Here is a 25959-nt window from a genome sequence, read left to right as displayed (position 1 = left end):
GATGCCTCTCCAATGCTCGGTTTTCTCCACTTTAGGAAGGAAGGGGACAGTGGATAGAATTGTTTAGAGAATTAAGTGAGATAATCCACACAGAGCTTAGCACAGTGCCAAGCACACAGTAAATGCTCAGTTAACAATTATTCTAGTAGAGACTCTCCTTAGCCATCCTTCAGAAAGTCATTTCACTTGGCCAAAAGGGCTTCCTTGGTAAGACGCACACTCACAGACGCCCACCCGCCCTGGGCGCTCTCGGCCAGGAAGCCTCTCGATGGCTCCCCGGGGCCCGCTGCCTCTGCCAGGTTGCAGCCACGCTGCCACAGTGTGTGCTCACAGCCTGTTTATGCCTCACGTGCTCTTACGCAATTACCTATTTTATTAGCTATTACACAAACCCGTAAGACGTGACCGGGCCAAGAGTTTCCAGGAAAACTAGGCTGAATGCTTTGGAGGGAATGAACACAAGTGAGTTGCTTCTTAAAATTCTGTCATATAGGTGTAGGTGCAAAAACTAAAAAGGAAAAACTCCAAGTGTAGCCTTCTGCATTCAAATTCCTTTGCCATTTGCTCTGCTTTAAAGAAATCGAAACTGGACATCATGTAGTTGTGTGTGAGGGGTGTGGTTTAAAAAAGAAGTAGATCTTGAGTTTTTGTTCCCACCTCAGTGAGTTGAGGCAGACATGTTTTAAGTTAAAAATTAAAATGTTTATATTTTAAATGAATTCCCACTTGCACTGGCTTTTTCCCCCCCAAATAAATGGGAAACACCAGGTGAGTCAGCGCTTTTGTGGTCTTATTGTTTCATAATACAGCCTTCCGGCTTCAAGGATATGCCAAGGTGAGTGAGAAGAGAAACATACAAGCAGACAGTTCATGGCCAAGGAGGACAGAAATGATGCTGCACAGCAGAGTCCTCAAGAAACTGGGGCTCTGCTGGTGCGAGGCAGCGGCTCAAGTCCAGAGGGAGGGAAGGAAAAGAAACAGACAAGGCACGAGGCATCACGCAGGGTTCAAGCTCAGACACCATGAGCCTCGGGCCTTGGACGCGCCGCCTCCTCCCTGGGGCTGCGGCCGCCTGAGCTACGAAACGCTGAGTCAGGCGACGTCTCCTGTCCTCCTGGCCACCCCAGGGTCTGAATTCCAACACACTCCAGGGGAGCTAGGCTCACCTCCTAAGTTTAGCCTCACTTGGCTCTAGGTGGGTCAGACTTAAAGTAAAGTGGAAGTCGCTCAATGGTGTTCAACTCTTTGCGACCCCATGGACTGCAGTCTGCCAGACCCCTCTGTCCCTGGGACTTTAGTTCAGTTCAGTTGCTCAGTCGTGTCCATCTTTGCGACCCAATGGACACTAGCATGCCAGGCTTCCCTGTCCATCACCATCTCCTGGAGCTTGCTCAAACCCATGTCCATTGAGTTGGTGATGCTATTCAACCATCTCATCCTCTGTCATCCCCTTCTCCTGCCTTTAATCTTTTCCAGCATCAGGGTCTTTTCCAGTGAGTCAGTTCTTTGCATCAGGTGGCCACAGTATTAGAGTTTCAGCTTCAGCATCATTCCTTCTAATAAATATTCAGGACTGATTTCCTTTAGGATAGTGACTGGTTTGATCTTGCAGTCCAAGGGACTCTCAAGGGTTTTTATAAACAAGAATACTGGGACTTTACAGGCAAAAATACTGGAATGGGTTGCCAGATCCATTCAGGATCCTCCTGACTCAGGGGTCGAACCCAGGTCAATCCATTGCAGGTAGATTCTTTACCATCTGAGCCACTGGGGTGCACAAAGGCATTCAAGGTGGAAAAGCAATCACTTGCAGTGGGTGCCAACTACAGGCCAGTGTACTCCAGGAACACCCCCAGTCACACCCCTACATGGCCTCCATCCCTGTCATCAGCATGGATACCAAACACCAGGAGAGTATTCTCTTTGCCTTAACCATTTAGTATGAAATTCAATTTGTGCTAATCGGCCTGAGCAAAGAGAGCACAGAATTAATTTAATGCACTAATTTTGAATTCCGCAGACCCCAAGTCTGGAGCTCAAAGGACAATTCGTCTTTCCAAACTGGGGAAGCAATAGCTGCTTTTCTCACAGACAGTAGCCTCTGACAGTCCCCATCCTCACAAAGCCCTCTTCTTTCACACATTTTGGGGTCCAGAGGCTCTGTCCTTGAGCTGAGGGGTGGGCACCACACCCAGAGCTAGCAGGTGGGTGCAAAATAAAGGCCAGTTTAATGAGGGAGAGCCAGACTGCAAACCCAGAAGGGCCCTGTGCAGACCACACTAGGACCAATTAACCAGGAATTATTCTGGAATCCTCCCTGGATCCACTGCTTGGCTGAATCATCAGAAACCCTCTTTCTACTCAGGGACAATGACTCCAAGGGTCTGCCAGAGAGAGGGAGACAGAAATGAATGAATCTGCTGTACATTTTGCAGAGTCAAACAGAAATAACATTCCACACAGCCTGCACACAGACACCACACTGCGGGGGAAAGGTGGGTTGCAGGGATGTGAAGGACCTTAACTGCTGAGCACACAGGGTCCCCTGAGCTGTCACGGTCACCTGCCCTGCACAATGCAAGCACCCACTGCCTGCCAGACCTGCCTTCGAAGACTCTGCTGTTGAGGAGGGAAGAAAACCACGTGTGGAGCTCCCATGTCTTGGCCCAACCGTGCCCTTGGCTCTTAAACTCGAGGACTCCTGGACCCCAAATCACCTGTCCCTAGAGAGCCAGCAGTGCCCTTTCCCCTCTCTCCCTGTGCTTTTCTCAACCAAAAGGACCTGTTTATTTAAGCCCTAGAATGAGAAACAGCTCACACTCAGCCACCGCTGTGAACAGACACGTGAATCCTGGGCACAGAAGCCTCACCAGGAGGGTATATTTCTGCCACCCGCTCATACAGAACGAGAGTCGGCGGCTATGAGAGGTGGGATGAGTTGCTCAGATCAGAGCTGATTGAACTCAGAGGCAGTCCCGCCCAGGCAGCCCGACTCGGGGTCCTGGCTGGACCTCTGTCCGGATGCTGTTCCTTGTCCAGAGTCCCCCGTCCAGCTTGATCCCTTGCCCCCGGGCCCCTAGGGGTAGTTGTTCTGGAACAGACCAGGACATGTGGCTCAGGGAGGTGACGGAACAGCCAGCGAGTGCAGGTCAGTGCCCAGGTAAGACCCGGACTGCAGCCAAAGGGAGCCTTGTGGACCCCTACAGGAAAGAACGCTCCCATCCCCATCAACCTGAGTGACAGAAAATGAACCAGCAGAGAAAAAAGGCAGAGAGAAGACAATGGCCCCTCTTCTCCTCTGGGGGAGTGGAGGCGCAGTCAAGACTTCCCTGCCGTGCCTTCCTCTGCGGGTCCTGGGCTCACCCCACTGTGGTCATTCTTGAACGTGCCTGCCCGGCGTCCACAGAGCCTCTGCAGCCGCTGTCTGCCAGGAGGCCGCCCTCTCCCAGGGCCCCCGGTGAAGGCTCAAGAGACCCTAAACATCCCGAGTCAGGGAGGAAGCCAAGCTGTTTTATTCCCCCGGGGACGAGGGGGCTCCAACATCCCGTCCCCACAGAGGCCTGGCGCTGCACTAGAGCATGGAACCAGGTGCCAGGAGGCCTGGGACGAGGTCAAGGCTCGGGGGCCATCTGACCCCCGAGTCAAATGAGTCACGTCCCTTGCCCACCCTGCTGGTGGACAGTCACGGCCATCGGGAGCCACCTCTCTCAGGGCTCCACTAATGCACGTCTGCCCTAGATCTCCAGTCCCCGCCGTGCCCCGCTGCTTCCCGCAGTGATTCTTCACCCAGAAGTGGAACTTCCTGGACTGATGAGGCCAGACAGGTGTGCACATGGGCCTCAGTCCTTGGCCATAAATGAGGTCCTGTACATGTTCCAGAGAGAAGACACGACCCCACTCTCAGGCACTGCCTGGTGCTCCTGCAGCCTCCCTGGTGCTCCCACCTAGTCGAGCTGCTTCCCTGTAAAAATACAAACCCCACTGGGCATGCAGGCCGATCCTGCATGCTTGAAGAATATTTATAGCTGGCGTCTCAGAGGCTCCTCATCTCCTCTTCGGCTCCTTTGCAAATGAAGCACTTAAATCATTTTGCAGTAATGTTGTCTTTTTAATAAGGCTCGTCAAACGGCATTCTCGCTGATGAGGCACACCACGTTCCAGCCACGTTTCTGTGGCTGTTTCCCTGCCGAGACGAGGGGTGGGGTGCAGAAGCTGAGAAGGGTGCTGGGGGGCTGCCTGATGCACAGCCCTGAAGGAGCGTCTGCTCCCCAACTAACAGAAGCTCCCTTCCAAGACAGAAGAACCGAGTAGGAGACAGTTCGTATCTATTCTGTAACTTGACGTTTCTGAAAGTGCGGGCCCTGAATGAGCAGGTTCAGCATCACTTGAGAACTTACTAGAACTACAAAAGCTCCAGGGCCATGCCAAGCCACCGACTCAGAATCTTGAAGGCTGGGATCCGACGATTCATACCCTAACCCATACTCCTGGGGATTCTGACACACGTTCGAGGAGGAGAACCCCACTACCCTAACGTAGCATGACCCTCTGCACCAGGGTCACCTCAAGGCTTGCTGGAGAAGTGCAGAAGGACCCCAATCCCCAAGATCCCCTCCCGGGCCCAACCGTGAAAGATGGAGCCAGGAAAGCTATAGGGGTAACGGCCCCTCCAGGTGATTCTGAGGGCGTCCCACGTGGTGCTAGTGGTAAAGAACCCGCCTGCCAATGCAGGAGACATAGGAGATGCGGGTTTGATCCCTGGGTTGAGAAGATCCCCTGGAGGAGGAAATGGCAACTCATTACAGTATTCTTGCCTGGGAAGTCCCATGGACAGAGGAGCCTGGCAGGCTGCAGCCCATAGGGTCACAAAGAACTGGACACGACCGAGTGGACTTAGCACTCATGGCTGATTCTGATGCTCTTTCAAGTGCAAAAGCAACCAGTACAAATCAACAGTAGCTTTGCAGGGAGGAAGGTAGGAATTAGAGTCCTTTCTCCAAATAGAATCCTACTTGGGCCCAACATGCTACATTTCACCAAATCTGAGCTGCCATTGATTGTAAGATGCACAGTTTACAACATGTGAGAGGGATGCACGGCCAGTTCCTAGTGTGAGAGGCTGTGGACTGGGTTCAGCAAAGTACAAAGGGAGAAAATAATTCATCTGAGAATCGATAAAAACAGAAGCAAAGCACAAACAGCACATCTACTGTACGGATGCAGGTGTGGGAGTTCTGGAGCCCTGGACCCCCTCCTTGCCCTCTGTCGGGCCTGGAGAGACGCAGGGCTTCGGAAAACACTGGATAAATTACTCCATCAGTGCAGACAAGCCTCAGAGTGGAAGGGATCCACACTAGTTATATAGTCATCCACACTGAACAATGGACCAGACGCCCACGGCTTATGAAGAACTGCTTCAGATCAACAAGAGACGCCATAGGCAAGACTGGAAAGACCACTTTGTCGGAGAAGATAACCAAACAGCCAAAAACGTGTGAAAAGACACAAATCAAAATCAAGGTGGCACAGCTGCTCACCAGCCACAGTCACTAAATGAAAAAGGCAGACAATCCCCAGTGCTGGGAAGACGTGGAGCAGACAGAAGGCTCACCCGCAGCCGTCAGGGAACAAATGGACACCAACACGGTAGTGAGCTACCTGCAGCATCTATGAAAACTGGACACAGAAATAACTTAAAGCCCAGCGGTTCCATCCCTCAGTGTGTGCTAACAGCCATGCGTGATCTGTGCACCAAAAGACACACGTCAGGAGGTCCAGAGCAAGCTGGTTCTTTACAGCTGAAAAATAGAAACAGTCGAATGTTCCTTTAGAGGAAGAGGTAAGGACGGGTGTCTGCATGTAATTGACTAGTCTACAGCAGAGGGGGGTCCGTGAACCATAGTCACCAACGTTACCAGCGATGTCGAATCAAAGAAACCAGGGACAAAGGAACGCACAAATTCAGTGAATTTCAGTAAAGTTCAGAAAAAAGGCAAAAACTATTCTTTAGTGTCAGGAGTCCATTTGCGGTTAATGATGGAGGGCAGTGGCTGAAAGGGGCACAAGGTAGGGGAACCTGGGAGCGAACTGTGTCAACCAGCGCTGCGGGTGCTGGTTGCATTGGTGCGTCCACTTTGTGAAAATTCATTAAGCTGCACACGTATGATGTGTACACTTTTTTTGTATGTTGTGCTGTTACACAGAGCTTAAAAGGCTGGAGGAAGAGAAGTAGGAGGAAGACGATGACGACGAAGAGGAGGCATTGGGGAGGAAGAGGAAGAAGTCCTGACAGTCATCTAAATGTGCTTCCGGGATGAAGCTCCGCTTCGACTCCTGACTGAATTCTCTTTGTGGTACGGGCATCACGCCCTTGACTTACAGTTCAATGTGACACTACCAAGAGCATTTCTACAGACCCCATCTATAGTTACTGTGTGAATACAGGCGAGCGCCCTCAGGGCCCTTTTAACGAGGCTTCATGGGAGAAGCTCCTCTAATATCTCGATTATCTCCCTATCCTGAAAAGTTACTCTTTGTTCAAGCAACAGGGGTGTGTGGGGGTGTGTATGCACATAACCGAGACACAACATGTTCATGGAATGTCCTGTTTTCCTTGGTTGCTAGGAAGCACTGTGTCAAAATTCCAACCCATCTTTGATAGCTCCACACACCCATTCTGCGTCTATTCTGCACTGGGGGCGGGGCAGATGTGATGAGGCCTCCCAAGGACAGGGTCTCCCAGTCTAGCTGGACGCAGGAGGTGATCAGGAGGCACGGATCAATGCTGTGAGGAGAAGCACAGGGCCACTAGTAGCCTATAGTCAGGGCCTAATGGACCCGTGGGCTCCCCAGGTGGCTCAGTGGTAAGGAATCCACCTGCCAAGTGGAGACACAGGTTCAATCCCCAGGTCGGGAAGATCCCCTGGAGAAGGAAATGGCAACCCACGCCAATGATCTTGCCTGGGAAATCCCATGGACAGAGGTGCCTGGCAGGCTCCTCTGTCCATGGGGTTGCAAAGAGTTGGACTTGACTTAGTGATGAAACAACCACCACCCACCCTTAGAGCATCAAGGAAGGCTTCTTGGAGGAAGCACCACTTGAAGTAAGTATGAAGGGATGACCAGACACCAGGTGAGGAGGGGTAGGTGGGAGGTTCTAGGCAGAAGGAACAGCACAGGCAAAGGCATGAATTGAGAGTGAGTCTAAGACCAATGGTCGAGGTCTATATTCTAACTCTTTCCTTGATTTTGTGTATTCTTTGATTCCTGGTTCCCTTTGCTGATTTGCTTAGCTTTAAATCTTTATCTTATTTTTTCAAGACTTCATGCTCCTTTTTGCAGTCGTGTATGACACAAAGACTAAAGAGCCCAGGCAGGGTATTCTGCAGGGGCTGACATGAGCATGCGTAGTTCGGGCCTCAGAAGCCTGGCTCCCTCCTCTACCACCAATGTCCCGTGAGCTGGAGCTCCAGATGCTAGAAACGCTCACCTCCTCCTCCTCTCCAAGTCTCCCCCAAAAGCTGACACATCGCAAACCCCCAAGTCCAACGTGACAGCTCGTGATGGATTACTGCATAATATGTCAGCTTGGCAGGAAGGAATTTCTGCCGGGAAGTCACCTATATTCCCCACCAGCCCACAGCTCTCCGACTGCTTCTGCTGCTCTACTCAGGGCTACTTCCGGTGAGAGGGGTCAGGTGCTGGCTCTCTGGAGCCTCAGTGGAGGACGTGAGGTATTCAGGTGCCATTCCCTCTCCTCACAGTGTTGTCCACGAGAGGGGCAGTAGCCCAGCCCAGCTCTCCTCCTGGTGCACCAGAGACCCTCCCTTCCAGGAGCCCCTGCCCCTCGCCTGACCGTGAGGGTGGACCGCCAGGGAATTCCCGATCTTGATTTCTGAGGTTTTCAGGGCTCCCTTAAATTGTGCCCCCTAGGCGAATGCTTGGCTGGCCCTAGTCCCCGCTGCCTGTCTCCAGGAAGCCCTGGTATGTCACAGGGTTCTGCTGAAGTTCAGGTGGAGCTCATTCATTCCCTTCATTCCCTTTTCGTCAGATGTATCTGAGCACCTTCCATGTCATAGATCAGACCCCTTGGATACAGCCAGAGACAGGCAAAGTCCCCGTCCTCACAAAGTCCCCAGGCCAACAGAGGGAGACAGATCCCAAGCAGGTAAACGTGCAAGCTCGCATTCAGACGGTGGAGTGCCGCAGGTGTCAGAGGGCGGTGACGGGGAGGGAGGTCAAGCGGGGGGGTGATATTACGTAAGTGGTCAGGGAAGACGTCTGTGGACTGAAAAGTCTGAAGCTAGATCTGAAGCATGTGATGTCCCCATCTCTGTGCAGATCTGGAGGAAAGGTAGAGGCAGCTGGTGCAAAGGTCCTGAGGCAGCATGGCAGACTCTCTGTCCAGAGCAAAACCAGAGCTTCCTGTGTTTATGCGGCTGGGGTGGTGTCACTGCCAACAATAGGGCTTGGTTTGGTGTATGGCTAGCAGGGATTGTAATTAGGTTCATCAGCAAAAGCCAACAGTATTCAATTCTTTTTCTTCAGCACTTTGTTTTTTAAGGGCAATCCAAACTGGTTCTTCTATCTCTGGCTGAAAGGCCTTTTCTGCTATAAAGAGCCAGATAGTAAATATTTCTAATCTTTGCAGGCCACACAGTCTCCATCACAAGCTGCTCACCTCTGCCTTTCTGGTGTGAAAGCAGCCAGAGACTGCACACAAATGAATGGGTGAGGCGAGGCTGTGCCAATAAAACTTTATTTATAAAGAACCGGTGGCGAAATGGGTTTGCCCTGTGGGCCATAGTTTGCCCATCTCTTTATTCATTTTCCCTGTGGTAACTCAGGTTTTAGTCTAACAAGATGTGTTCCTCCATTCTGCCAACAGACTCCCTTTCTGGTGCTTATGTTCTTCAACATGAGACGCACTGCTGCTGAGAGCGTCTTGTCTTTTCATTTCCGTGGGAGAGGTTCTCCAGCACGTGAGCCTAGAAATGGAACGGCTGGGCCAGAGGGCACAGGCAGTGTCAACTCTCAGAGATGACGCTAGACTGTTTAAGAGCCACGAGACCAACTTTCACCGATACCAGCAGCGTGAGTTCCCGCTGCTGCGCACTCCTGTCTCCAACACTTGGCGCTTGGCGACATCAGACTTCAGGGTTTTGCCCATTTCAAGCATTAAGTGATACCTGTTGTGCTGTTAATGTACATTTCCTGATTGCTAGTTAGTAGTCTTTTCAAAGTTTAATGGCCATTTGCATTCCTGATCATTTAAACTCCTAAAATAAGTTTCCCTGCTGAGAGCTGCCAATTTCTAATTTTTGCCCCCCCCCCCACCCGCCCCGCTTTGTTTTTACGGGGATGTTTACCTTTTCCCAATTGATTTGAGGAAGTTCTTTATGGCTACTCTCTGTCAGTTGCACGTGTTGCAAATTTCATCCTCAAGAACGTGGTGTGTCTTTATTTTATGCTCTGACAATCAGAAGTTGATCACCTTATTGGGGTCACAGTGATCGTTCTCCCCTGCAAGCTGTGCTTTTGTGACTTATTTAAGCAATTCTTCCCTTGGGAGCCACATGACATGGCTTTGAGACTCATCTCTACACTTGCTGGCTGTGGGGTTGGGGGAAGGCCCTTAATACCCCAGAGCCCGCATTTCCGCCTCTGTAAAATGGGGAGCGGAGTGGCATGAGCCTCACAGATTCTGAGGAGTCTTGAAGGGACTGAGCACCATGCCCAGCTCACTGTCACCTTCCCCATCAACAGACCTCCCTTCCATGCAGGAGGGCTGAGGGTACCTTGCTCTCCAGCAGGTCTGCGTTCATCCGGAGTTCATTCCGAGACTTCTCTGACTTCTCTAGCTTCTGCCTCAGTGCTGTGAGCTCCGCCTACAAAGCAAACACAGTGACAGAAGCCATTCTGGACTGGAGGCGTAGGGTCCACGTGTGTTAAGAGCGGCCAGCAAACGCAGTGGGTGATTCAGCCAGCCAATCTGTGATGACGGCCATTGCTGAATATGATCATCTCTGCTCAGGCAGGCCCGGTCCATACCAGCTTGGACGAGGGTCTGGATGCAAATCCTTGGGACAAGACCACTATTTATTAAGACGGGGCACACCCAAGTGAGACAGGGCACACCAGAGTGACACGGGGCACCCAGCTCTTCATCTTCCCCAATTACCACTTTTGGCCAGGGGGTCATCATGAGTTTTACAGCACCACTGTCAGGAGCAATTGAAATGCTCACCCACTGCAGGCCAGTGGAGTGAACCATAAAACACACACCCCAAGGAGGACCACGTGGCCATGAAAAGGGAACAAGGAAGATTTCCATAAAAATGGGAACCACGTGACAATACATAAACGCAGCACATTAACATGTTGTATGCCTTACGTTTACAATGCTGTAGGTCAAACACACTTCAACTAAAATATTTTAAAAGACAATCCAAAAATATGGACGTGGCACGGCTCTTAAAATCTATTTTGAAGTGAAAAATGCAAGTTGGAGAAGAATACATAGTATGCCACCTTTTGTGTAAGAAAGAAGCCATTAGTCCTGTGTGTACATGTGTGTGTGCATGCGCGCGTGTATGTGCATGCCTTGCTTCACTGTGCTGGGTTCTGCAGACACTGCATTGTTTACAAATTGAAGGCTGGTGGTAACCCTGCAGTGAGCAAGTCTATTGGTGCATTTTTTCCAAAAGCGTTATCTTTTAATTAAGGTATGCAGATTCTGGGGGCACCAAATGCTATACACACTTAACAGACTACAGTACAGCCTCAACGTAACTCGTACAGGTCCTGGAAAGCCACCTAGTTCACGTGACTCACTGTGATATCCGACTCATCTTGGCAGCCTGGAACTGAACCTGCACCATCTCCAAAATATGCCTGTATTTGCTCACTTTTGCCAAAAGGAACAACAGGCATGGTAAACCAGAAACCAGTCACAACAGCTTCCCTGGTGGCTGGGCGGTAAAGAGTCTGCCTGCCAAGGCAGGAAACCCGAGTTCAATCCCCAGTTTGGGAAGAGCCGCTGGAGAAGGAAATAGCAACCCACTCCAGTATTCTTGCCTGGAGAATCCCATGGACAGCGGTGGACAGCCTGGTGGGCTGCAGTCCGTGGAGTCACAGTCAGACACGACTGAGCAACTAAACCACAGTCAGAACCGTTACCTGTATCAAGCGGGTGCTAACGGGGTTGAAGGGAGGGTAAGGGGAGTATCCTCTGAGAGGCACAAAAAAAAACGGCTCATGGACTCTCCCACAGACCCTCTCTGGAAGGAGTGGGAACACACGCTCCCACGACCGAGGTAGAGTGCCTGCCTCTGACCAGCACCCACTCGCCTACTGAGGAGCTGGGTACTGGGTGGAGAGAGGCTGTGCCAGCTGGCGCAGAGGGATGTCTGTAAAGGGGAAGTGAGAGCTGGTGGTGGAGCATTTCTGGATGAAGAATATCCAGGGCTGGGGGTACTGGTCTGGATGCAAACACTAGGGAGTGGGCTGGAGTGGGTGGGGGAGTGGGGAGGATCGCCCCGCCCACCGCGTGGACCCACCTCCTTGGTGCGGAGCTGCTCCTCCCCAATGGTGGCGCTCAGCAGGGGCCGAAGGGAACCCAGGAGCCGCCACCACGGCCAGTCCCTGACTGTCAGGAACACAGCTACGTTCTTCTGGATGCACCGGGCGGCCAGTCGGTGAATCTGCAGGGGATAAGAGTGCAGACTGAGGGCCCTTCCCAGCTCAGGTGAAGGAGGCAGAGAGCGGGGCGGGGGTGGGGGTGGGGGGGCGGTGGAGGGAGGGGGCTGCATAAATCCATCGGTTTATCCTTAGTGGAAGGGATGGGGAACTTAAAAAAAAAAAAGGCTTGCTTTAATGGAGTCAGGCTCTCAGCATCAGGCCACAGTTTAGTCTGGAATAACTAATAATAACAATAGAATAAGGAGTAGAAATATTATACAATTATACCTCTCACATGAGGATTAGGCGCCAAAGTCACTGTGCAAGGCAAAACTCTCCTGGAAAATCCCTGAAACCTGCCTACAAGAAGCAGTGGCCATAATGATGCTGTCAGTTGATATTTAAGGAAGAGATACTATTTCCAGTGCATTTAAACACAAGTCCATGCTTCTCACTCTTGAGTGTGCATCAGATCTCCGGGAGGGCTTGTTAAAACACAGATGCCTGGGCTCCCGCCCAGAGCGTCTGATTCAGTGAGCCAGGGGCAGGGCCCGAGACTCTGCATTGCGCACAAACTCCTAGCTGATGTGGCTGCTGCTGCTCTGGGGGGGCCGCACTTTGAGAACCGCTGACCCAGGTCGTTCTAATCAGAGGTGGGACTCAAGCTAAGTAAGAAGCCACCACCTCAGCAGCCAAGGCTTGCTTAGCCGGCACAGTGCCGCCTACAGGCCAGACACTACCGGGAGCACGTTACAGCAGCTCAGTCCTCACTACAGCCCTATGAAGGTAGGTGGTATCATCATCCCCATTTTACAGATGGGAAGACTGAGGCACAGAGCGGTACAGTCACTCGTGCAGTGTCACACAGCTTCTCAGAGGTTGAGTCAGGATCTGAACCCCTGCAGTGTCGCTGCAGACAGAGCCCAGGCTCTTAATTTAACCTGTTGCAAACTGTTCCACGGCATAAACTACCTGAGTACAACGGGCTGGTGAGATAGCTCACAGTATTTTCATTATTAATCTTCTTGCCTTTTTCTATTCTTACCAAGTACGTATTTGTGAGTTTACACGTTCACAGAAGCTGGGGGCATGTGCACTAAGACTCTGTGCTGGTGGCAGAAATCAACAACGCTAGGGCAGCGGCAGCTGGTATTCCTGAGCAGTCACGCTGTGGCATGTCCTGTACTACATGCATGCCAGCTCATATCAGCTCCACTCAGCGACTCTGTGCTAGTGGTGAGATTCAAATGTGGTTCCTGTTTGCCTCTAGAGCCGTGCTGTGTTCTCCATCGTCCAGGCTGCAGACAGGAGACTCAGTCTCTGGAGAGCTCTGAGGATGGTGGCCTAGAGTGGCTCAGGACTGCAGACTCCGACCCTGCCCTCTGGTCCTAAAGGCCTCCATGGACAGATCCTGCCCATGCCCTGTCTGCTGATCCATGGCAGCCAAGTTCTCCAGAGATGGGACAGACTGAAATCATTTCCAACCCAGGAGGGCTTGGACAACCTCTGGACATCCTGACCAAGGCTCTCATCAGCGGTGATTTGATGTCAGTTCAGTTAGTTCCGGAGAAGGCAATGGCACCCCACTCCAGTACTCTTGCCTGGAAAATTCCATGGATGGAGGAGCCTGGCGGGCTACAGTCCATGGGGTCGCTAAGAGTTGGACACGACTGAGTAACTTCACTTTCACTTTTCACTTTCCTGCATTGGAAAAGGAAATGGCAACCCATTCCACTGTTCTTGCCTGGAGAATCCCAGGGACGGGGGAGCCTGGTGGGCTGCCATCTATGGGGTCACACAGAGTCGGACACGACTGAAGCGACTTAGCAGCAGCAGTTAGTTCAGCCACTCAGTCGTGTCCAACTCTTCGTGACCCCATGGACTGCAGCACACCAGGCCTCCCTGTCCATCACCAACTCCCAGAGTTTACTCAAACTCATGTCCTAGAAACATCCTAGAAACAGCTGTATCATCTTACAAAGTCTGATCCATTAAAGTCTGATCATCTGGACAGAGTGTGGGCACCAGCGAGGGAGATGGGCAGACCTCCCTGCCCACCCCAGACTCACTGGACCATGATCTGCACACCAACAACATCCACTGGAGACTTGTGCACAAGAGCAAGTGTGAGAAGCAGGGATGACAGCCCCGGGACCAGTATGGAGGGCGCTCCTCCAGATCCCACGCCCCTGCCACGTTCACGCGACACTCAGCGCCCCCACCTTCAGCTTCTTGAATCCCTGGCGAGAGAGAAAGCCCCTGCAGGCCGCCTGGAACAGGACGATGCTCTGAGACACCAGCTTCTCCCGCTGCTTCTCCAGCCTGGACACCACGCCCGCCTTGAGGAAGACCTGGAGGGAGGGAAGGCTGCAGGTGACGTTCCGCAAATGCATCAGACTGTCTCACGTGGGAGGGGCTGCAGCTCAGCCCCACTTCTCCTGCGTCCACCCAAAATGTTTGTGAGCAGCTGCCCTGGACCGGGGCTCTGAATGGTCAGAGCACCTTGTCTCCTGAGGCCTCCTCTTTCCCTTCTCTCGGCCCCCGGGGCTGCACAGCATGGCCCACACACCTGAGTGTGGTCACTGTCACCAGCCGGGGGCTTGTGAGAAACGCAGCATCCCTAGCCCCACCCCAGACCTGCTGAATCGGGACAATCCCTGGGGGGACTCATGCACGTTTGCCGAGAAGCACCTCACATCTCCAGGTCCTGGCACCACCCGGGGAGTGTGGTCAATGCAGATTCCCAGGCCCCGCCCCAGGGGGTGCAGAACCAGCGGGCTGGGTGGCATTCCTGGGTGTGCATTCTGTAACAAGTGCTGCTGGCCAGGAGAGAAGAGCTGCCCCAGAAACACTCGGTCCTGCCTCAGAAGGAGGGGCAGAGAATGTGGGAAAGTGGGGGCAGCCCTTCTCAGTCAGAAGAGGCTGGGGCCAGGCTGGAGCCGCCTGCGGGAGGCGCACAGGCATAGAGTGGAAGACAGCTGGAGGTTCACAGTTCTGGGCCTCAGCTCTCAATAACGGATGGGGGCTCCCGCGGCAAAGGGATCAATGCGCTGTCAGCTCCCACAGGGCTGCCCCTGAGAGACTGCGGGGAACAGCAGAGGGTTTTCAGAGTGAGCCTGAAGCTCTGGGGCCAGGCCTGCCCTGGCCAAGGCACTGGGGTCACTGCAGTTGGCGTCGCCTCCCCAGAAGTAAAGGAGAGACGCGCTCATGCTGCTCCTTTTCTGAGCACAGTCTCGTGCGTTACTTCGCCAGACGCGGTTGGTAGCCCCAAAGGTGGCCAGCTGCTGGAGAGCGCCACTTAAATCACTGACACTGGCAGGTAATCCACGGCGTTATCCGCTAACGGCCGACACGGATGGAGCCCTCCCGTGTTCTGGATCTGAATCAGATGCTTGATATGCAGGCAAAGGACTTGACATGGAGAATCTTAGACGGCAGTTACCACAACCCCCTCCCACCCCTCATTTGAAAAATCTTTTTCGGCTGCACCGTGTGGCACGTGGGATCTTAATTCCCCAACCAGGGATCAACCCCCGGCCTCCTGCACTGGCAGCAGGAAGTCTTAACCACTGGACCACCAGCAAAGTGTTCAATCCCCACATTTGATGGAGGGAGAACCTAGGGCTAAAAAAGGCATGTTTTTGCCCAGATCCTGCACTGCCAAATGGTAACGTGGGGATTAACTTCCCTCTCTGACTCCAGAGGAGACCATGGTTGTCACTGAATGTAATTAACATTTGCATGGCATCTGCATTTTGAGAAGCTCTTCTCCTATGTCCCATTTTAACTTGAGTTCACGTGGCTGGTGAGCAGCAAAGCTGAGACTCTATCTGGGAACCTCAAGTCCACCTCCTGCACCCATTCACATCGTTGGCATGAGGAGCTTTCATTCCCTGGCTCATGTGGTACCCAAACATCAAGGGTTTGTGGCCGAACAGTAATCTGATTCCAGGTGGAACCAAGGGTCTCCATCGAGTCTCCATCCCCTTAAACCTGTTTCCTGTAACCATGACCAACCAGCCCCGCGGTAAACCTTTCCTCGGAGGGAAGGTGGAGATTAGCACACCCCATTGCTGCTAATTAACTCTGTTCTGTAACCCTCCATCGCTTTACACAACACTTCCTATGAGTCGGGCTGCCAAGACAATCAGCCTCATTGAAACAAAGACACGATTGACTCATTACCTATCAGATTGCCTCAATAATGACTGTATTAATTTCACAAGCTAGTGAGTCCCAAAAGCTGCTGTTAAAAAAAAAAAATCAATGATCAAAGTGATGACAGCACTAGTCCGTATATTACAAAAGTCGGCAGGCGCTGCCAAAACTGTTATTGATTAAGTATGAAGCTTTCATTAAAAAGATAATTGGAAACGACCATACACAGAATGGGAATAAGTCATCGCCTCTGTAGAATCGTGATTTTTTTTTTTCCTTTTCTTTTCTCTTTTAAGAGCACATCGCCGTGCAGGAAGCCAAGAGCATGTGGAATCCCACCTTTTTCATAAATGTCATGGCCCTCGGCACAGGCCTCGATAAGGCACTGGGGGCTGAGAATCACAAAGGAAAATCTAAATGACTCGCTCTTTGTGGACCCAGCTGCTTGTTGGACCCAGGCAGAGTGTAATGTCCCAACATCCCCTTCCGAATGGGATCTCTGGGGGCCGCTGTTAGGCACACTGCTTTTGCTCTCAAAGTGCTGCAAGCCAGGTTTCAACATCTAATGCGGCCATGGCTCTCCTGTCTAATACTGCTGAGAAATTAGCTATTCTCTCTTAGTAGTTTTCCAGATTAGAGGAAATCAGTTCTTTAAACATTAAAATGTTACCCTGTTTGACAAGCATCCTGCCCCTGCTGGCAAATGCCTACCACAAACAATGACACACCACCCCTGTCAAATGGCAATGTACTGATCCCCACAGCTGACTTGGGAGGTAGAAAGCAGAGGGTCCGTTTTAGAGATGGGGGAACTGAGGCTCAGAGAGACTAAGTCACTCGTTCCACATTCGCACGCTGAGGCGGCGGTGGGGCCGGGGTGGGGCCCAGCTCAGTCTGTTCTCTCCCATTCCCAGCCTCCCCACCTATGAAGCGATGAGCCTGACAAAGCGTGACACTTGCGTCTGCCCCTAAAGACGGCAGTCTGTCACCCCGGCTTCCAAAAGGATGCCTGGGCTTTGACGTGCCCTGGATAGCTTCTTAGTGAATGCCAAGTACGACTCAGAACTCTTCCTGTTTTACCATGGGGTGCTCTGGCTTGCAGACCTTCTGTCTCACCCCCTGAGACTGCGAAAAGTGGCTGCCCATTTGGCTCTTTTCTTCCTTACTCTGCACTGGTTGCTGGGGTCACAAGGACTGACTGCGAAACTCATGAAGCAGCTAGGCACTTATCTGAACAGGGGTTCTCCAACCTAAGCATGTCCTTGGATCCCCTGGAGAGCCTGCTACAACTCAGACTGTGGGGTTCCACCTCCAGGATTCCAGAGTCAGTGGTCTGGCCGGGGTGGCGGCGCCTGAGAACGTTTTTCAGGAAGCTCTCGGGTGATGCTGAGGCAGCTGGTCCAGGGATCACACTTTGAGAACCACTGTTTAGTCTAAAAGGATGATGTTCTTGGAGCTGAAGAAGAATTCCTCTGATTAAATAATTTGCTGTATATTTCCATGACTAAACAATAGAACCACAGCATATTGAAAAGAATGTGGGAGGACTGCCCTAGAAGTCCAGTGGTTAAAACTCCATGCTTCCAACGCAGGGGCCACGGGTTCAATCCCTGGCTGGGGAACTAAGATCCCATGTGCCGTGTGACAAAAAAAAAAATTAAAAAAAGAAAAGAAAAGAACCTGGGCTTTGTACTGGTACACATTTCCATGGGAGCCGTGCTCTTGGATCCTGAGAGGAACTGGAAAAGGGGCTGACTTCCCAGAGGTACAGTTTCCTCACTGGTGAAGAAGGGATATTATAATCATCTCAACAGAGACTCTTGAGGGGAAAGAGGAATAACATATGATGTTGCTTAGCACAGCACCAGGCTTGTGGTGGGGCCCATAACCCATGGGTTTATCTCTTCTGCTGGAAACGTCCACAGAACGTCCTGTGGACCAATCAGGTTGGGACCACAGCAGAATAACAGCTTCCACCATAGGCTTTAGCAGGACCAAGAAGCCTGTGGGGAGAGGCTGGTGTGTCTAGGGGGCAAGGACCAGTGTGAATGACTGTGAGCTCTCTGAGGAAAGAGGCGTGATGGGGCAGGACACTTCACTCTGATAAGAGGCACTCAGGGCCAATAGTGCCCCCAGGATGGGCTTCTGGAAACCACGGTCCTGCCCCAGCACTGTACATGGTACCTGAACATGGAAGGCAACTGACAAGGGTTTCGTGGACAACGTTAATCACTCAGAAGGTAACTATGTGGGGAAATGGTCCTCTAGTCTCCTCTGTCTCCAGTTTGTATTCCTAAATGTTGTCCCCACTCTCCTCCCACCAGCTGGTCCTTGAGTCTATAAACTCTGTAGCTCACTCCCCACACTATGACCCACTCACTCTGGGAGGTGGTAGTGGGTCTTCTACTGAAACAAGTGGGTGAAGGCCCCAGGGTCAAGTCATCTGGGGAGTCCTGAACACTGTATGATCCCTCATGAAAACATTGAGGATGCCTTGAGCACATTAGGGCTCCATGAAATTCTTCTCTCAGCGTTTAAACTTTTTCTGAAGGGCTGCTGGCTCAACACCCATTTGGAGAAATCTATGTCCCTCAGCTCTGAAATTATACGCCTTCTTCTCATCCCTTCTCCTCTCACTTACTGCTGCTAATCCCTAAGACTACAGCTGTGTTACATGTGGTGGCAAAGTAAAAGTTGCAAGGCTTTGAGTGAAAGTGGGCCTTTCTGAGGTTCAGAAAGTTCTACTAAGGTCCAGATGTGAACTCTGCAGACCGCTGAGGTCCCTGAGAGTGTCACCTCTAATAAATATTCCTCAATGGTCTCTCCACCCACACTTACCACATTTTATCTTAACGGCCTTGTCCTATAAGGAGGGCAGAGAGTCACTAGCCCTGCATTCAGCTTGGGGAAAAGGAGACACACAGAAGCAGCGGAAGCTGAGGAGGACAAGAGTCAGGTCTCATGTGGGTCCCTGATGTCATGGGTAGAACGGCAAACAAAGGCGCCCTACTCACCTGGCTGTGCCCCACGGCCACGGCCTTCTTCTCCAGGTCCAGTGTCTGCAGGAGCTGCGCCACAGCCTGGGATGGAGAGGAGAGTTAGAGGGGAAGACAGACGGCGGGCTGGAGACTCCCAGAGTGGATGGTCAGCTTGCTGGAGGGCTGACAGATACCCAGAAAGAGCAGATGTCTCCCGTGTCTGTGAGCTAACAGAGTTCCACCTCCCCAGGAAAGTGCAGAGATGGGCATGGACTGGGTACTGAATGTGTGCTGTCCACCCTGCTGAGACCTTCACAGACACCATCTCGCTTCACCCTCATGGCAGCCCCAGGCGGTCGTCACACCAGCACCCCATTTCATGCAGGAGAGAACCACAGATGCAAAGCTAATGGAGGACGCATCTGCTACGGAAAACAGCATGGTGAAACCTCAGAAAATGAAACATGTAAGTTCCACAGGATCTAGAAATTCCACTTCTGGATATATACCCAAAAGAACTGGAAGCAGAAATTTGAACAGATACTTGTACATACTCAGTTCATACCAGCATCATTCACAGTAGCCAAAAGGTGGAAGAAAGCTAAGTGTTACTAAACGCAGTGGTGGCTGCAGCCATGAAATTAAGAGATACTTGGTTCTTGGAAGGAAAGCTATGATGAACCTAGATAGTATATTAAAAAGCAGAGACATCACTTTGCTGACAAAGGTCTGTCCAGTCAAAGCTATGGTTTTTCCATACTCTTGTACAGATGTGGCAGTTGAACAATAAGGAAGGCTGAGCACCGGAGAACTGATGCTTTAGAATTGTGGTGCTGAATAAGACTCTTGAGAGTCCCTTGACCTGCACAGATATCAAACCAGTCAATCGTAAAGGAAATCAACCCTGAATATTCATTGGGAGGACTGATGCTGAAGCTGAAGCTCCAATCCTTTGGCTACCTGATGCAAAGAGCCAACTCATGGAAGAGACCCTGATGCTGGGAAAGATTGAGGCAACAGGAGAAGGGGGCAACAGAGGATGAGATGGTTAGATAGCATCACCAACTCTATGGACATGAATTTGAGCAAACTCTGGACGACAGTGGAGAACAGAGGAGCCTGGCATGCCACAGTCCACGGGGTCACAAAGACTCAGACATGATTTAGGGCCTGAACAATAACCACCTAAGTATCTATCAACAGATGGATGGATAAACAAAAATGTGGTGTATATACCCAACAGAATATTAATCATGTTTAAAGGGGAAGGAAATTCTGAAATAAGCTACAACGTGGATGAACCCTAAGGACATTATATTTAGTGAAATAAGCCAGTCACAAAAGGACAAATACCATATTATTCCACTTATATGACATACCTAGAGCAGTCAAATTCATAGAAAGTGTCCATAGAATGATGGCTGCCAGGGGCTGGGGTGATGGGGATGGGAAGTTAATGTTCAATGGGTATAGACTTTCAGTCTTGCAGAAAGAAAGCGTTCTAGAGATGGATGGTGGTGATGGCCTCACACGAGTGTGAAAACACTATTGCTAAACTGCACACTTAAAAATCTCTAAAATGCTAAATGTTATGTTATGTATATTTTGCCACAACTTTTAAAAAATGAAAGGAAGAGGATTCCCTGGTGGTCCAGTGGCTAAGACTCCACACTCCCAAAGCAGGGGGCCCGAGTTTGATCCCTAACTAGATCCCACCCGCCAAAACTAAGAGTTTGAAACTAAGACCTGGAGTAGCCAAACAAATAAATATTAAAAAAAAACAAAAACAAAAAAAAACAGAATGAAGGCATTTCCCCAAGGTTATAAGTTACATGAGCCAAATTCGAATCAGGGTGTGTCAGGCCACACTGCAATCTCTATGTCTGGACTGCTGCCCAGGCCCAGGACAGGGGCAGAGGGCCTCAGGCCACTGGGGGATTGACCCCCGTGGCAGCTACCCCAGTGCCCTGTCCTCTCACCCACTGGCCAGGGACGGCCTGATTCTCCCGAATATTTGCCGAATCATGACATGGCCACTAACCCTGTGTTCCTGGCCTAGATGAGGGAGGAAGAGTCCATGTTTAACTCATCAGTTTCCTCTACCGCATCTGGTATACAGCAGGAGCTCAGTGAATATGATGAGATCCAGTGAGTGCTGAAGCAGCAGGTTGGAGTGGCGAGAAAGGCAACCCCCCTTCAGGAGAAACAAATTCACCCGCGATCCCTAGACCCTGCCTTGGCCAGGCCACCAGCCATTTAATGGAATCTGGCTCAGACAGTGAAGAATGTGCCTGCAATGTGGGAGACTCCGGTTCTATCCCTGGGTCAGGAAGATCTCCTGGAGAAGGGAATGGCTACCCATTCCAGTATTCCTGCCTGGAGAATCCCATGGACAGAGGAGCCTGGCAGGCCCCAGTCCAAGGGGTCACAGAGAGTCAGACATGACTGAGTGACTAACACTTCCCCTTTCCTCTTATCACAGAGGCCACAGGCTCTGGAGCAATCCTGTCAAGAGATCTGTGCCCTCAGACAAATGCAGGTCCAGCTTGGTCCCTCTGTGACCCCAATTCCCCTCCCACTCCACCCCTACGCCAGCCCTCTTGGACTTCCCATTCACTGAAAACCACCAAGTCTATCTACAGAATAAACTGTCAGAAAAGTCACTGTGACATCCCACCAAGAAACAGGTATTCTGAGACAGAGTAAATTGGTAGATAAGTTTCAATTCCACGGATCATAGCATCACAGAAAACTTCCCAAAACAAACACACAAAAGAAAATGCCTATTAAAAGTCCAGACCAAGGCTGTAATTTGGGGGGAAGTTTCCTTCTCTGACCTCCAAGAAGAACATTCCATAGCGTCCCCTCCAAAGACTCAGTGGTTTTACTTAATATTACATTTTAGCCAAAGTTGCTCTCAGGGAGCTACAGGCAGCAAAATGCAAAAAACCAACATATCCAGAAAACATTTTTTCTCTCTGCACAAGAGGAAAACAAAATAAAAATTGAGAAGCATTTATTCAAGAGAAACTACTGGGCCTTTAAGAATGGTGGGAAGTTTGTGGTAACTGTGATCAAGACCCTTCCACTCCCACGAGGCTCTGTCACTGCAGGGGTCCCACTGGCGTGAGGCAAGCAATGAAAACTAGCTGCTTCGCTGCCAGAAGGGGTTCACATACAGGGAGCAAAGTGAGGAGAAATCCCACATCCAGAACCATCGTCAGAAACAGTAAGTGATCTTGGCACCAAATGAATGGAGGAGGTCAATGGCACAGCTAGCCTAAGACTGTTTTCTGAGAGGGGCGAGCAGTGGGGCAGTGATTAGCCAGGTTCCTATAACGAGGAGATGCTGGGTATGGGATGGTCAGTCGGCCGTGATAACCATGCCCCATACATTCCTGGCCATCTGGAAAGCTATCCACACTCACAGGAAAGACTGAGGGGGGCGGGGGCTGAGGCACTTAAACATTCCTACCTAAATATAAGGCCATGTGCACAGGCGGAAAATACGGAGAAGAGCCATACAGAAAGTAAAATCTGCGGCACAACTATAAATGCCTGAATGCTGGATACACTTTCCAAACCACACAGATCACTGTAAAACCACTGTAAAAAAATCAGATAAAAGCGTCACACATTCAAGATGTTTGACCCCAACCTCTGCTGACCACTAAGCTGTGCTGGCACAGGGTCAACCCTTGAGAATCCACGATTTCTAATAAAAACAAGAATTTTTAAGAAGTGAACAGAGACAGTAGCAGTCTCACACCACAGGGGAGACAGACTCCATAAATCTAGTCCTATTAAGTTACTAATTGGGAAAAGGTTGGGATCTAGAGATGCAATATTTTATTATTGAAAATGTCCGGTTTTCCACAGAAAATTACAAGACATGCAAAGAAATTAGAAAGTGTGACCTATGTTCAAGGAATAAACCCTCAAGATCAGTCGCAGGAAACGCTCTGGGGGCATAGATGCTGGCCTTAAAAAAGACTCCCGGACAGCTCTCACAAGGCACATAACGGGCTTAATTAACTCACCATGCCTGGCATGGGCTGAGTTTCCATAAGGACTCGTAGGTGGCGGAGGTTCTGAGGTTATAAGCCCCTCCGGGGCGCTGTGGAGTGATAATACACCCTCAACCTCCACCACTCTGGGCTCAAACTGCTAGGCCCTGAATGTACCCAGGAGAGACCCAACGCAGCCTCCAATGACACGGCCCCCGTGTCCTCCAACTGTGCAGAGGTTTCTCTCCAATATTTCGCAAGGATGCCTCCCTCCCCCAAGCAGAGCACACAGTCTGGCATCTCACATTAAGCTGCATGTGCCAGACCGGCTGCAGAAGACTCCAGGAGCCACAAAGGGCTGTGGCTGCGAAGGGCTCCCGACTCACCGCTCCACGGGTCGCACGGTGCAGGGACCCACGGCTGTGGGAACGGATGCTTTCCCGACCACCCTGCTGTCAGGACAGCACCTCCTCCAGGAAATGCACACCGTGGTTGATGGCTGCCATACACTGGGCACCTACTATGTGCCAGGCACTGCTATGCCCTGTCATACACTGCCCCTGGTCATATAGCTATCAAGCATCAAGGGGCACAGATGAATGGAAGAGAGATGGCAGAAACCAGGATTTGAACCCAAGTCTGACTCTAAACCATGTGCTTTTAACCACCAAAACTTTTACACGCTGATCAAAACAGTCATAATAACCCTAACATAACCCCTAACATTCATAACTGCCGGGAGCCAGCGTGAGGAATCCCGCCCGCGGCAATGGTCATGAGGAAGGAAGCCAGACAAAACACAAAGGTGTGATCTAGCTTCAGGGGTTCCCCCTGAGTTGTCCTGAGCATGTACCCCAAAAAACCAGAGTCGGCCTGATTTTATTTTTCTGTGCTTTCCACTCTTCTGACACTCTCTGGAAAGAGTTAACTCAGGGCTTCAGCTAACAGTCTCCTGCAAAAGGAGTGTCTCAGCTCAAACCCCTCTGATGGCTCTCTAACTTGCCTGACAGTTAGAGACTTTTACAATCTGTAGATTGTTTACAGCCCCCCAACCACAAGAGGCACAAAGCTTAAAGCACCTTACAGATAGAGAGCCTTTTCTAAAGAGCTAAAAATCATATTGGTGACGGATTTTACTGTTGACTCAATGACTGCTGCCAGGCCTCCATATTCTTTATCTTTTAGGCACCTGGGAGGATATTAATCAATGTAATTGGGATATGGAAAAAGGCATATAGTAGTTTTGATGTTAGCAACACTAGACTTTTGAGTTAATTACTTTTCTTTTGTTATGAATCACTGTACTCCTTTTACTTGTTCTAAATTGCTGTATCTTTGCTATGTAAGAATGCAACTTTATTTAGTGTTTTTCTGAGAGTGGCACCAGACTTTGGGAGGATTAACACAAATAAGTCTTCTGGTTGACAAACCCTTATCAGAAAAGGGCCGTAAAATGTTAATTGGCCCTCTGGCCAGAAGATGATGTACATCACCTAAGACTTGTGTACACAATTAGGTATGCAGAGAGAAAGCCTAGTTTTGATAAGAGTCAGGGCTGCTGATGCTGCATGATTTTGTATTACCCATTGATCTCTATGTACAATCAAAAAGGTATAAAAGGCCTTTCTAGACAATAGAGGCTGGGCCAGACCTGGGAAGACTGGTTCCCCCGTGTCTTACTCCTTTTCTGGCTGAATTCCAATCTGGGGCATGGAGGCTTGCCATGTCTACTTACTTGACCCTGCTTCTAAGATCCACCCGAGAGGGAGCCCAAGGTGGGGCACCCCCCGCTATTCAAGAGGACGCTGGTGGCCTCACGTAGATGGTGCAAGCTCCTTGTCTGGAACTTTATTGGCTTTCAAAGTAAACCAAGTTATTCAGCCTCTTTTCTCCACTTAATTTTCCTACTACACTATTTCTTCCTAATCTAATCTTATATTAATAAATAAATAAGTTTTTCCTCACCTACGCTGTTCATGCTTCAAATCACCCTGGATCCACCAGGGCAGGACCCCGGCACATAACCCCTAAGATAAAGGTTAGGACTACATCTCTGTTCTTTAACTCTATAGTTTCATGATTATAAATAGTATGTCTGGCACGAAGCACAAGCAATATGAACAAACATATAAATAAAAAACACACATGTTTATATAACTGGGTTGGTTAACACTAAACAGAAAACAAGCAGAATCATTACAACAGTAGACCCAAACTGGAGTTCAGTTCAGTCGCTCAGTCGTGTCCGACTCTTTGCAACCCCATGAATCGCAGCACGCCAGGCCTCCCTGTTCATCACCAACTCCCGGAGTTCACTCAGACACATGTCCATTGAGTCGGTGATGCCATCTAGCCATCTCATCCTCTGCTGTCCATCCCTTCTCCTCCAGCCCCAATCCCTCCCAGCATCAGAGTCTTTTCCAATGAGTCAACTCTTCGCATGAGTGGCAAAAGTATTGGAGTTTCAGCTTTAGCATCATTCCTTCCAAAGAAATCCCAGGGCTGATCTCCTTCAGAATGGATTCGTTGGATCTCCTTTCAGTCCAAGGGACTCTCAAGACTCTTCTCCAACACCACAGTTCAAAAGCATCAATTCTTCAGCGCTCAGCCTTCTTCACAGTCCAACTCTCATATCCATACATGGCCACTGGAAAAACCATAGACTTGACTAGACGGACCTTTGTTGGCAAAGTAATGTCTCTGCTTTTGAATATGCTATCTAGGTTGGTCATAGATTTTCTTCCAAGGAGCAAGCGTCTTTTAATTTCATGGCTGCAATCACCATCTGCAGTGATTTTGGAGCCCCCAAAATAAAGTCTGACATTGTTTCCACTGTTTCCCCATCTATTTCACATGAAGTGATGGGACAAGATGCCATGATCTTCGTTTTCTGAATGTTGAGCTTTAAGCCAACTTTTTCACTCTCCACTTTCACTTTCATCAAGAGGCTTTTTAGTTCCTCTTCACTTTCTGCCATAAGGGTGGTGTCATCTGCATATCTGAGGTTATTGATATTTCTCCTGCAATCTGGATTCCAGCTTGTGCTTCTTCCAGTCCAGCATTTCTCATGATGTACTCTGCATATAAGTTAAATAAGCAGGGTGACAATATACAGCCTTGATGTACTCCTTTTTCCT

General features: G+C 50.3%; 1 protein-coding gene across 1 annotated transcript in view; it reads right to left on the bottom strand.

Moving 5' to 3' along the window:
• MYO18B (myosin XVIIIB) overlaps positions 1–25959 on the bottom strand; it is a 228162-nt gene that overhangs the window by 122882 nt on the left and 79321 nt on the right. Inside the window, exons 21-24 of the mRNA XM_069557022.1 lie at positions 18852–18917; positions 13902–14030; positions 11559–11702; positions 9798–9887 (exon numbers count right to left, since the gene is read on the bottom strand). Coding sequence (XP_069413123.1) covers positions 9798–9887; positions 11559–11702; positions 13902–14030; positions 18852–18917 — 429 coding nt within the window. The remainder of the gene's footprint in view (positions 1–9797; positions 9888–11558; positions 11703–13901; positions 14031–18851; positions 18918–25959) is intronic.

Source organism: Ovis canadensis, chromosome 17 (genome assembly GCF_042477335.2).
Source record: "Ovis canadensis isolate MfBH-ARS-UI-01 breed Bighorn chromosome 17, ARS-UI_OviCan_v2, whole genome shotgun sequence".
In the NCBI taxonomy this organism is placed as follows: Eukaryota; Metazoa; Chordata; class Mammalia; order Artiodactyla; family Bovidae; genus Ovis; species Ovis canadensis.
This window is presented reverse-complemented; position numbering and strand designations above follow the sequence as displayed.